This window comes from Rhipicephalus sanguineus, chromosome 10 (assembly GCF_013339695.2).
Source record: "Rhipicephalus sanguineus isolate Rsan-2018 chromosome 10, BIME_Rsan_1.4, whole genome shotgun sequence".
NCBI lineage: Eukaryota > Metazoa > Arthropoda > Arachnida > Ixodida > Ixodidae > Rhipicephalus > Rhipicephalus sanguineus.
The window spans coordinates 36,770,965-36,784,437 of NC_051185.1; the positions used below are offsets into that span (position 1 = coordinate 36,770,965).

General features: G+C 47.0%; 1 protein-coding gene across 1 annotated transcript; it reads left to right on the forward strand.

The window, feature by feature from the left end:
• The first annotated feature begins 1,138 nt into the window (after positions 1–1,138).
• Positions 1,139–3,307, forward strand: LOC125760174 (uncharacterized). The gene is made up of 2 exons (XM_049419935.1): positions 1,139–2,003; positions 3,203–3,307. The coding sequence occupies exons 1-2, from the start codon at positions 1,299–1,301 to the stop codon at positions 3,305–3,307; spliced, it is 810 nt and encodes a 269-aa protein (XP_049275892.1). The 5' UTR covers positions 1,139–1,298.
• The last annotated feature ends 10,166 nt before the right edge of the window (positions 3,308–13,473 follow it).

A 13,473-nucleotide genomic window follows, 5' to 3' on the forward strand; every position in this document is an offset into this window, starting at 1 on the left:
CCAGCGAGCCATCCGTGACACCTCTGTCGCGTTTTCGAAATCTGGCATTCCCACTCAGAGACATGCATTCGACACTTCAAATGGAAGCAAGTCGACTGACGTAGTTCTTGGCCATATCAGTACCAGTAGGCTACCTAACGAAGGCACAAGCGCCGGAAACACTGACCTCCGCACAAAAGGGCACCGGCATTATCTCGCTTACAACGAAAGCCTGTGGTCTAGCGTGGGCTACCCGCTTGTGGACGACGGATTCGTGTACCCACGGTACCGATATCTCGTTGGTTCCCGAAGACGCCGGAAAAAGGGACGCGCCATCTTGCGAGTGCACCGAATTCGGCGCAGGAGAAGGAAACGCAAAGGAAGGCATAAAAACGCTGCGCTACCTCGAGCTGCGGTAAACGTACGAGATTCAAGTCACGGAAAAGTTGCTGATGACATGCACATAAGGTCGGTAAAGACAATGCCTGACAGAGTGGTAAGTGGCTTCGGTTGCTCTTTCTTTTTCTTCTTTCATTCACCTCAACATTAATTTTCTGCAGCACCTAATCAGAATGTGTGTCTAACCACTCGCACAGTCCACGCGTTTTAAATACGAAACGACAGATAGGCACATAAAGAACTTCATTGAAGTCGTGAGGGACTGGCTTGTTTGGCCTACCATACTTCAATGGAAAAGGGGGGAAGGGGACGGGGCTTGCCGTGTTAGCTTAGCGGTAAATGTGCTGAGAAAAACCCTACCATCTGCGTTGGTATAGCCTCTGCGATTCAATCACAGACGGTGGTTACTAACGAGAGTAATAGAGAGGGTAGTTCATGCCCTCGTGCTTCAATCACAGAGTGTGTGATTCAATCACAGAGAGTGGGAACTACTTATCAAAAGCCTCGCTAGATCATTGCAGTCGTTGCATAGTGAGATAGCTGAAAGGAGTTGAGACCCGGTAGAGTTCAATGGAAGTATGTGCAGAAGGGGTAAACTTTAATAGAGCTTGTGGAAAAGACATAGCTGGTGGATTTTTCGGCGCAAGAGCAGAGTGGTAAAACACATGGGTTGATTTGACATTTTAGATACAGTTGTGGCTATCGTAATTACAGGAAGTCAAATGAAGCCAGCCGCATGGTTTTCTATGGATTCCAGGACAATAATTAGAGATGGCGAATGCGTACCCGAGTTTCATGGGCACGATAACTTGCTGACAGGCGCTGGGCAAAACTTCATGAATCTTCTACCAATGTCAAGTGTTTTTGCTGAGTCGGCGGCTATTTTTAACACGCAATTGCACCGTTGATTAGGATAGAAAATGGAAAACAGTACACAATTATACGTGTTTTCTCTTTTTTTTCCCTCTCTTCGCGGCGGCCTCCTATTCCAGACCAGCCTCGTGCAAGAATCGTCCCGGAATACGCAACGCAATGCCCATTCGGATGCAGTAAAGTTGCCTGCTTTAGCCTCCCACGTAAACCGATCCAAGCTAGAAGTGCCTGAACTACGCAAAACCACGACGACTACTGTACTGCCACATAAGCCACAAACCGCACGGAAGCCGGAGGCATTTGTGACCGAAAGTACCACTACTTCGACGAAGCGGCCGAAGGTGTTAGGGAATTATAATCCGCCGAACGAAAAGGTTATCGTTCAACGACGGAAAAACCTGCACATCCAGGAAATGCCTTCTAAGAGGGTGTTCTCGCCAACGCGCAAGGAAGTCCGTCTCGAAATTCCACGCAGTCCGAATGCCCTTCCGACGCTACATAAGAAGAACATTACACAAAGAGTGCGCGAGAAAGATCCTTTAGTGCGGCGACACCGTAAGATGCATCACGTACATCACCGCCCCCGTTGTCGCAGCATTCCTGCAGCACACGAAGGCAAAGCGGGGAAGTTTGTGGGAGGCGGCCTCATGTGGTTTCCTGCTGCGTCGTGCGTGACTTCGGGCCTGGATTGGAACTCGGTGCACAGCACCGCCTGCCTACACCAGCAGATCGCATTCGTGCATCGTTACAAGGTGAGTAGGAGCTTACTCGTCTACTCAGCGTCCCAACCAAGTTGGGGCGAAGCTCCTTAAAGCGGCACCCGTTCGTCCCTCGTAGTGCGTAACCAGTCGTAACGCTAGTACCAGATCTTGACCTCCAAGGTGGTGTGGTGGGAGATTTCTCCTGTGCGTTGTTAACAATAAAAAATTCGCAGCGTGCGCGTTAACTAAAAGCCGAATTCTTCTGTCTCTCAGTCCCCATTATCAGCCATTGGCATGTTCCAGTAGGAAACGTTGGTAGAAGTAGAAGTGTAAGTGTTAGCTAAAAGCCGACTTCTTCTGTCTCTCATTCCCATTAGCAGCCATTGTTTACTTCCAAGGTAGTGCCTGGCGAGATTTCTCCTGTGCGTGATTAAACAATAAAAATTTTGTTCAAAACGCCGTTGATTGATGAAATAAACCAACGAAAGACGCCAGATGTTTTGTAAAAGCAAAACGAAAGAACGCCAGATGTTTCTAAAGCAAAACGAAAAGACGCCAGCTGCTTAACGAAAGACGCCAGATGTTTTCTAAAGCGTACTGCTGAGCGGGCACCGTTTCGGAGCCTTCAGTTTTGATAAAATGTTTCTTTTTGCTGCAATTTTGCTGCAATACGTGAACTGCGAGCACGCCCGTATGTATCTTTCATTCGAGACACACCTACGGATGCTGAGATAATTCGACAGAGTAGGTGCAACTGGACCTTTCTTTTCTCGAAATGATAATGCTGTTTAATATGACACGAACTGGTGGCGCAGTGCGCGGGCACGAAGGAGGGAAGTAGAAATAATACTAATAATAGCTGGGGTTTAACGTCCCAAAAAGGGAAGCAGAAAGGCAGACAGGAAAGAGTGACTGCGCTCTTCTCTGTCCGTCATTCTTCTCTCCTTCGTGCTAGCACACTACGCCACCAATTCGCAATGAACAAACTAGCCAGGAAGAAGGTCTTAATATGACACGGTTTCGCGATCATAGCACAATACATGCGCCTGTTTAGTTCACTTACAGTTAATCTAACGGGAATACACTAAAGTATGCCATAAAACACGCGAACGTTCAGTTCAGTCTCAGCTAACATAAGATTCTTTCCTTACTAACCACGGTATGTCTACCAGTCATTAGCGTATCGCTGCTTTTTTACATATTTTAAGCTTCTATACAGCCAGAGTGTCAAACAACGAAATACATTCCAGGTACTTGCACCTCCCCTTCATCCTGTAAACGAGAACGACACGCCAGGATTTTGCGGATCCTACGTTCCGTGGAGCCACGTCACACCTCACCACGTTACCGAGTAAGTCGTTACAGTTGCTTGCGTTATACCTTAGAAGTTACTCTACTCAGTGTCTGGGAGTTCCCGAGAGACATCGTGTACAGCTGTTTGTTAACTTTCTTGTCATTTTTGACGCTAATTTTAACGAAAAGGATTACCCTTATTAAAGATGTCTATGACATATTTTGCTTCTCATTGTAGTAATTTACTGAATGGAAATGTTGACATCACCCTCGTATGTGCAGTACTTTCTAATAGATCCCGAAGATTTCTATTACGAGTGGGCTTTACACGATTGAACTGATTTCCTCAGGATAAACAACGCACTTTTACATTCTGTGAATACGTACAACCTGCCCCTCTAGCTGAGTGGCCATGGCGTTGCACTGCTAAGCACCCACCGTGGAACCCATATCTAAATGGAAACAAAACGTGAACCCCACAATCAAAGCAAACGAGTGTCTGCACATTTCACCATTGAAATATGCGATTTAAACGGCAGATATTGAATCCATGACCTGAATCTTAGCAGGCGTTCTCCACAGCATACAAACCAAGCGGATAATACAAAACGTCATGCACTTAGATTTATGTAAATGTTAAACAAGTCCGCATAGACAAAGGCAATCCTTAAAAGTTCACCGCGACGTCCATTATAAAACGCTGTCTCTTGGCGCTCTACCTTATAACTTATGTTTCAAACTGCAGTAATACTGCATTCTGACAACCGACAGCCTAATTTTGTTTAAAATTCCATAATTATTGATTCTATGCAGCTTACTGCATGATGGCAGCATCGTCTCAGGACTCTCGTTACACAAGTTCGGCTTCATTAATCCGGTAAGTCTTTCTCCTCCGTTACTGTAGAATTCTGCTACTAAATATGCAATAACAGATTTGCCGTTTCTCCCACTCTCTCTCTCTCTCTTTCTCTCTCGGTGTTTCGAACTACATCGTATTTATTTGATTTGACCTTTCACAAACAGCCTGCTGACTCCGTCACGGCGACAATCTGAGAGATCGAGTTGTTTACGACCTGCATGATGAAATGTCCAATTTGTCGCTTAAATGAGGTGTAAATGTTAGCTGATACATGAAAGTGTACGCCCTGTAGCATTAGCCCACAGAACAACCGATCAACCAACTCTGCCTAAATCCAACAGCTGGAGGCACCGATGCACGTAAGTGATTTAAGAGAAACAAGCTCAATCATCAATAATTTCTGTCTCATAGAAAATTGTTTGCGCCAGCTGGGCCTTGCAAGGAGGATAACACGCACCTGGGTACGCTCTCTTGAAGTTTTGTAGCCGGAACATTACCAGTCAGGCGTCCAGCGCGAGACAGTCTACCCTACGACAACGCTGATAAGACATAATAGGTGTATCGCTACCGTATTTTTTACACCTGTACTTGAGTAGGAGCGCTTTAGATGGAACACTGAATGTTTACGTTTCTTAAATATCCATTATGTGCAGGGAGGCTACACGTTCGAGCTGCTTCCTCACACTGGGCGTCTCATCCTTGTGGGAGTACCATTTCATCGCAGGGCTCTGAGCCTGTGCCACTTAGAGCCCGCAACACTTGGTTTACTGTTCACAGGAACCGGACCACGAGACGGGTCTATGGGCATGCATCGTTTGGTGCAGGTAAAACACGCAGTTTAAAAGGCCGACTTTTAGCTACATTCATTAGTTCCACTATTACACCAATCAAATGGTCCAAAACAACAGTTTGGATTTCCGTGCACACAGGAATAAGGCCAAGTACAGCATCAAACTTTGAAGGAGCGCACTACAACATATTTGCATGCCTTTCGCATGCCACTAGGTATTGAAAGTGGCATCGCTGGGCTATTCGGATTACGTTTGATTTTGTTACTCGAACGAAGAGCTCGAACGGATGTGGAATGTGGAAAGATGTCTCTGTGTGTGTGTGTGTGTTGGTGCGTGTGTGTGTGTGGGGGGGGGGGGGGGGGGGGAGTTATCACTACATCCGTACATCATGAACGCTCACTTATGCAATAACATGCAATGCAAGTTTTGTCACCAATAGCTATTACCACACAGTGGCGAATTTACACTAGACAATTAAGGTTATGATGTTCCTCAGCTAGACTGCAGACTCTTACGAGTGTTCCTCATGCAGATCTGCGACAGACTCGAAGACTACGCCAGGACTAATCCCGACAACCTCTACTGGGGGTTCCCCACTGTGTCTGTGAGGACCATGCCGGTAGCCGTGCGAGTGCCCGAAGCGAGTACAGACGCCATCACCCCTGTGCTGCCCATCGCCTATGAATCGGCGGAAGCGTTCACGCAAAGGGTGTTCACGGAGCCTTTAGCTCTGTATCCAGACGCTGCCGTCAACTACCACGAGACGCACACCGATTTTCTCGAGCCCGTCGTGTTCCTCGCCAACCACGTCGATCGGGACGTCGAGTACGTCGACGAAGACGTCGTGGCGCCGGTGTATGCTGAAGACATGGCGGTGCCTGTAATGGAGGGCCACGAGGCACCCGTGCTCGAAGATGCCGCTGAAACCACGGCCGAAACTGCAGCGAATGACGACATGCCCACCGTGATCGAAATGAAGGACAGCGTCGAATACGTTCCTCCAGTCTCTGAAAATGTGCACACTGACTTTATAGCTGCACCAGACGTGGCGGTAGACGCGAACGCGCCTGCTGAGGACGTTTACGATGGCGCAGACGAGAAAACAGATAACATCGCTTACGATGCAGTACTCGGTGTAGACGACGCAGATCCCGGATACTATCAAGAGGTCGCTGAACCCGTGGTGCACGTGACAGTACAGACGCTATCATTTCCCGCCCCTGCGATCTAGTTAAGTATCAGTGAATTACGAAAGCGCTTCCCGGCTGCAGTTTTGTTATTACCAACAGGTACCGACATTGTCACGTGGTTTGCAAAACATAGACGACAGTTATTGAAACTTACGTCTATCTTGCTATAATACCGCAACTATATGTCGCGTTCACATTTATCGCTTTTTTAGAGAGTGATGTTCCTGCTAGCACGCGAGTGAACCAGCTCGGGTGATTAGGGTGAGCTCAGCGATCAAGAAAAAAAAAAGATATTGCCTATATGATGTCCATTTCTTCTAGTGCATTTTAATTACGGTTGTTCGCAAATTATGCGAACAAACACAAAATGATTTGTCAAAGTTGAGAAATAAACGTAGTGTGCTTTCTCCACAATATCTCTACTGTATCTGCGATTTAATTTTAACAGCGTAGCTCCTAAAGCCGGCCGTAATCTGCCCAACGCGAAAAAAAATCCTTCGGGTGGGTACGCGCCACATGGACTGGGCAAGACAGAATACATCTGGGCATAGGCGTGCGCAGGGGGGGGGGGGCAAGGGGGCGAGAAGGGGGGGCGCAAAGTCAGCCCTATACATTGTAGGGGGGGGCGAGAAGAGGGGCGCAAAGGCAGCCGCATACATTGACATAATAGGGAGGGGGGCGCTGCGACGAACCTTCGCCCCCCCTGAAGGGGAACCCTGCGCACGCTTATGCATGTGGGGCTTGCGAAGTGGGGCTTGCCCACTACCGAGTACAGCAGGTGCGAGCGTTGAACGAAAACGAATACGGGAAAGAGTGGAGAGAAAGAAATCGATAGAAGGAAGGAGAAAGAGAAAAATAGAGAGAAATAAAGGGAATAAAGACATAAAAAGATAGAACGACAAAAAAAAACATAGAAAGAGAAAAAGAGAGAAAGAAACAGACACAAAAAGAATATAGAAAAAACAGAGAGCAAGAGAGAAAGAGCGAAAAAAAGAAAGAAAGTGAAGAAGAAAGAGAAACGGGGAAGGCCGCCCAGTTCCGCTGTTCGTTCAGACTTGTCACCACTAGCGTGAGGCTGCCATAATTTTTTTTTTTTTAGCGAAGTTATATTTTGCCTCAGAAACACCTATAAAAAGTACGGCTAGCATAAGAGCTCATGCTTATAGTAAGTTAAGAACGTGCTCTGTATGAAAAACTAAAGAAATGAACTTGCCATAAGGCACAAGCGTAACAACTTGCACATAGACCCTTGGTAAACTCCACCTACTTTCATCAACTGATGGTCGACACTACCTCGTTCACGCAGAAATGAAGTGGCCGTTCGAGCTATAGCGGCTCGTTTCATTTCTGCAAGGTATCGAAACGTTCTTGTACGGTTATTTAAGCTTGAAAACGAGGAACCCAGCCTTCAACAGACACGTACACAAGAAGAGAAGAGAGACGACCATTATCGATGATTTTTGCGCAAACTTTACAAAAAGTGACTGGGAACAGAGAAAGAGCACACAAACGGCACATATGAGCGCAAACTAACAACTGTTTATTAGAACTACGGAAAGAAATATATACGGTGACCCACGCATGCGCAACGCTGCCCTAGCTACGACGCCCCCTGCTCTCCTTTATCATCTTGATTTCCATATCGGTGAGCGCAATAGAAGGCGCGCTTATACACTCGCCCTCTGCTGCCGTTCTGATAATGAAGGCTTCGACGACCTCCCTTTTGGTGCGCTTGCTCGACGTGTGCAAAATGTCAGAACGGCAGCAGAGGGCAAGTGTATAAGCGCGCCTTCTATTGCGCTCACCGATATGGAAATCAAGATGATAAAGGAGAGCAGGGGGCGTCGTAGCTAGGGCAGCGTTGCGCATGCGTGGGTCACCGTATATATTTCTTTCCATAGTTCTAATAAACAGTTGTTAGTTTGCGCTCATATGTGCCGTTTGTGTGCTCTTTCTCTGTTCCCAGTCACTTTTTGTAAAGTTTGCGCAAAAATCATCGATAATGTTTAACCAACTAGCCCACTGCCAAGTTTTTCTCAAGAGACGACCACACACCCAGCGTGTGTAGTCGTCTCTCTTCTCTTCTTGTGTACGTGTCTGTTGAAGGCTGGGAGGAGAAATTCGGCCTTGTTGGTAAGACATTAGGAAAAATTTGCTGCGCAAAATAAGACAAGGACGAGAAGGGAGGACACAACACGTGCGCTGTGTGTGTAGCGCACGTGTTGTGTCCTCCCTTCTCGTCTTTGTGTTATTTTGCGCTGCAAATTTTTCCTAATTGAAGGCTGGGTTCCTTGCTTGCAAGCTATGTACCAACAGGCCCAACACCAGACTCTTCTAGGTTATTTAAGGTTGCCAGCATTACTCGTGGAGGCGATGTGATTGCACGGGTTATAAAGAACGTTGACTAAGCAAGATATCTGCCTAAATACGATTAAATAGATGGACTGCCGTAGACTTACAGTTCAAAAGTGAAGAAGACAGGCAGATTGGGCGAGTTCGTAAGTTTCCATGATAAAAACATACAACAGCGCTTTACACACAAGACGAAAGAAAGAAGTGACACACACGCCGCTGTGTGTAAAGCGCTGTTTTATATTTTTATCATGGAAGTTCCAAAGTTTCTGCTCGCGGCGATGCGCAAAGCAGATTGGAGCGTAACTTCCTATTTAAAGCTGTCGTTGCTCGTTGGAACGTCTAGAGTGAATAGTGGTGCGCAGGTATTATAGTTCTTTGTGCGATAGTGAACTGACGACTGCAGTGCCAGTGAGCAATTGCTTTGAATAAGTCTTCTCAGCTGTACTGAAGCTTTCACAACTTGGTATGCCTTGTTTTTTCCCTAGTAAACGCATCGCGAAAGTGATACTGGTGTCACACGGTGCACTGCTGATTGCGATTAAGCCCAATGCTGATTATATTGCTCAACAGTGAGTGACTCCCCTTCTGCAGCTAGCGTAAAGGAGCCAATCATGATCGAGAAATTCGATCCGGATAAGGCCCGATCGCGATCACAAGTGACTGTTTGACACCGGTGTCAGGCGAAGAAGCTCCTAAAGCGCCCCTCACAATGTTATACTGGAAGCTGCAGCGAATTCGTCTGTGGAGCAAATTACTGTACTGTTTCTTTTCACCAATTTGTTATCATATGGTTGCTGGATGCAAACGCGTTTACATCCAGCGGCCGCGGCTTTTAAAAGAGACGGGAATAATTGATATATAAATTGATATATCGCGTTGCTGTGCTGCCAGGAGGCGGCATTCACTGACAAGATCCACAGCCTTTCCTTTGCCTCGACTAGAGTTAGTAGGCGCCAGAGACATTCCCACTGACCTCTACGAATATGACCGTATGACGCATCTACAATGCCGGAGTGACAGCTTGCGTAGTCACCGGAACTTTCGCCACTTGTCCAGGAAGCTGGCGTCTTCTGCGCTTGTCCGCCCGCACAAATAAGGTAAACTGTCGAGCTGCAGCTGTTTGTGCGATCGCGTCTTTCGCGATCAAAAAAATCGCCCCTCTCTGTTGCGTTTTTGTTTCGCGCTTTGTCTGATAATGCCATGTAATAACTGACCCCATCAATAAATCAATGGTATTCTCTCTCTTACGGATGCATGGTGCTATGAAGTTTCTGTTGCTGCCAGTTCACTTTCCGTGTTGTGCGGAAGCATAGGATTACTCGAACTAACGTGCCATGATCGGTGACGTTGGAGGCAGCGCGTGTTACGCATAAGTATTTGTTGGTTTCCCCGACTCCATGGCTGGGAAGAGAGGTCTTTCGAGAGAAAGTATGCGCTGGCTTCTGTTGAAAATTTTTGCCGCTTCCGTGGCATATGTATGTCCGTTCCGATTCTTCGCAAACACAATTCTCATCGCGTGATCTGCGTGCAACGCGTGCCTGTTTACAATGCCTAAACCTGTTCAGGAGGCCCTGTAAAAAAATATTTTCCTGGGTGCGTTCCTAGGATGCTACACAGTTTTTGATCTACAAAGTGCGCATATGGCAGAATTGAATTCCCGACACGGGAAATTCTACTACGTATAACTACGGTGCGTATAGATTTTCGCTTGCTTGCTTGCCTGTCTAGCGAAGAGCACCTTTCCGAAGCTCATTTGCCCTTATCAGCTTGAGCTATTATACGTAGTTGAAGGCACATCCGGTAAACTTGCTATCACTGCCCATGGAGATCAGGTTGGCTCTTTTTGTTCCAAACAACTGTACGCGAGCACGAACTTGAGAACAGGTGTAGGAAAAGACCTACTGTGAAAACCGTTGCGAAACCCTGTAGTTACAAAAAAAAATGTGAAGGCAATGGTTCCAGATGCGCAATTATATGAGCACTTGTTAGGATATAATAGGCATCTTCGCAAATAATCGATGAAAGAAAACAAATGACCAGTGCAGGCAAAGAAAGCGAAACGTTACCATTCCTCAAACAATGTTTGTTTTTGGCGATAAAAACAACTGTTTCGTCGAGCTGCACCGAGAAATAAACGAAAAATACATTGAGCGGGTATGAAGTTAGCTACGTAAATCTTTCAGCTACACCCACTGTTTGCGCAAGACCGCGGCCGAATATTAAATGTTTTCACAAACCGAGAAAATCATCTTCTGCTCACTCTAACACACTAATTCGCATTAAATTATGTTACTGTCTACTCAGAGTCTTGCTTGGACCGAAGGGACATTTCGATGATACAATCTGATCCCTTTCCTTGGTGTACAAAAAACACACAATAAAACATGCCAGCCACTGTACTATCACACGGCACTGACTAAGCGATATCTTTCTTAGTGACCACTGGTGTCTCAGCGTCACTGTCGTCTGAAACTGTGCTTTCTTCACTGGACGATGTAGCATTGCCTGAGAACTCCGTTGTGCCAGTGCTGCTGCGAAAATGCATGGGGTCAGACTGGGAGATGACCCATCCATGTGTCTGTCCATGCCCCGTCTCGTGTTGTCCGGCGGGTTCCTTGAGCACGTCGGTTTGTCGCAAGGTCACCAGAGTCCAGGCAATAATCGCCACGATGATAAGAATGGTCAACGCACCTGTTAAAGCCGTCTGTACAGAGATAAAGCGCGTCTCGGGCGGAACTTCGGGAGCACGTACGTAATTCGGAACTATGTAATCCGTCTGAGAGCCGGCAACCTGTCCGGACAACCCTTGCAATGGGGGCTTCGCCTGGTTAACCGTCGGGTGCCACATTGACGCCCCGTGCCGCACCGGGTAGCGCCGTTGACGGAAGTAGCTCGGTCGCTGGTAGTCAAGGGCCCTGGCGCCTTGGCTGACTACGTGCGAGTGGAGCGTCTCTGGCACGGCGGGCTTCTGGTCCAAGGGCCTCTGCTCATCTGTTGGTACCCGCTCGTTACTTTCGGCCTCGATGTTTCTAGCTCTGGATTCTGGCTTTGCATCAGCGGCAGGCTTCCCCGGCTGTCGAGTTGCTAGTGGTGGTTGCTTATGCTGGGATGGCGAGTGAGATGAACGAGGCTGGCCGCCTTGGGAGGCCTCCTTCCATTTTGACGCAGACATTCCCGGTGAACTTCGGCAAGAAGAGCCTGCTGCTCTGGCTAGTGCTGTAAACTGCAAATGTGCCTGCGGGTTACGAGAAAATACCTAGCGAGCAGAGGCCCACGTGTGCAAACCACTCTTCTTCCTCCTTCTTCTCTTCTGCTTTCGCGTATTCCACACGGTAAATGCTGGTCCATACAGGAGACTGTGAGTATATTTGTAAACTACAAACAGAAAACAAACATTTCTCGAGGAATTTTATATCGAATCTGAAAACAAGCTTAAATAAGAGATACAAATGTGACACAATGGTTGAAAAAAAGAAAGCGCTTTGATAACAATTACTACGCCACAAAAAACCACGAGTGACCTCCAAAAGTCGTAGATCTACATTACCACTGCGATCCAGGCGTATTTGCACACGTCCTGCAACAAGCCCAGTAGCTGCGGCGGGACTACATGCAACCCGTCAATCTGACGCGCGCTTGAGTGCAGCTTTCCATTTCCGCCGCAGTACTGGAAATCCTTCGGACCGTGTTCACGTTACATTCCACCATTAACTACGCACTCTAAGTTACATAAAAAAAAACATATGAGACCTACTACTATGTTTTGGGAAGAGGAGGCGCATAGGGCAATGGGTGTGATGCTATGAAGTCTAAAAAAGTGAACCGGAAAGCAAACAATTTCGGCAGATCCTACGCCTTGTGGGAATCGGTTTCATGCAAAGCATTCTGCACGTAGTTCTATGCTGCATTTTTTTTTTTTTTTTGCTTTCAGCCAAGCGTTCGAGGTGGAGCGACGTGTTTTTGTAAATGTACTAGTGTGTACATCGTGGGCTTACCAGGCACGTCGACAACACGGGCGTTAAACGGGTAACTTATGGTCTGATGTAACATCAGCACTCACGTTAGAACGCAGACGTCATTTTTCTAGTACACGCTACGTTGCGACGATGTGAATATCATACGCATTTTTCGTAGCATATTCCTCCGGGGTCGAGCAACGCTTGAATATACATAGCTTGCTCAATCATAGGAACACAAAAGGTAATGTTTATTATACTGCTATAAAAACGGAGCCAACACTGGAACAGCAATTGACATTAACTGGACATGACGCCTGTATCATAGGAGTACATATGTAGTGTTTATTGCTTTACTATAAAAGTAGATAGCCAGCACTGGAACCACAAATGACGTTGCACAGACATTGCGCCTGCATAGAGTCTTTTTACAAAGCAGTTTCTAAACCTGGCGTGGCTCTGTGGTAAAATACCTGACTGCCACGCAGAGTGCTTGAGTTCGATTCCTGCTGGGATCCCAATTTTTATTCTTTGCGTTCGACGAGTCGATGCTGCTGGTGTCGGTTCTTTAAATTACCAACGTGTGTTCACGCCGTTCCTGGTTAGATATAAACTGTCAATCACCTGCGGCGCATACCTGTATATCGCAGCCCGTGGTATACGGGTATGTGCCACACGTGTCTGGAGGAAAGGGTTTGACGAGATACTCTACAGGATTTTACGTTTTAACGCGATAGCGTTAAAGAGCTCGTATCGCAGAAATTCCGCCGTCGGCGTCGGCGCCGGCACCGTTGGTTGTGAACGAAAAATCATCATCTTGTCCGTGACCGAAAAACCGAAAAAGCTGCAAATAAAATAAATAATAAAAATGTTGGGTCAGAGTGAGAATCGAACCCAGGCCGTCTGCGTGGCAAGCAGGCGTTCAACCACACAGCCACGCCTCTGCTTGGAGCTGCACTGAAAGTAACTTTGATGCTTCCCAAAAATACGCGTCCTGTATACAGGTGTCGCAGTACGAGATGTAATATGGCAGTAATATTGCGTGGTACAAGCGTACATTGCCATCGTGCGTCACCA

What these genes read in the sequence shown, in the direction of transcription:
- LOC125760174 (XM_049419935.1), top strand. Translation starts at nt 1,299, where the DNA reads ATGGAAAACAGTACACAATTATACGTGTTTTCTCTTTTTTTTCCCTCT. An exon ending in CATTCGTGCATCGTTACAAG is followed by an intron (nt 2,004 to 3,202) that starts GTGAGTAGGAGC and finishes AATACATTCCAG; the next exon opens with GTACTTGCACCTCCCCTTCA.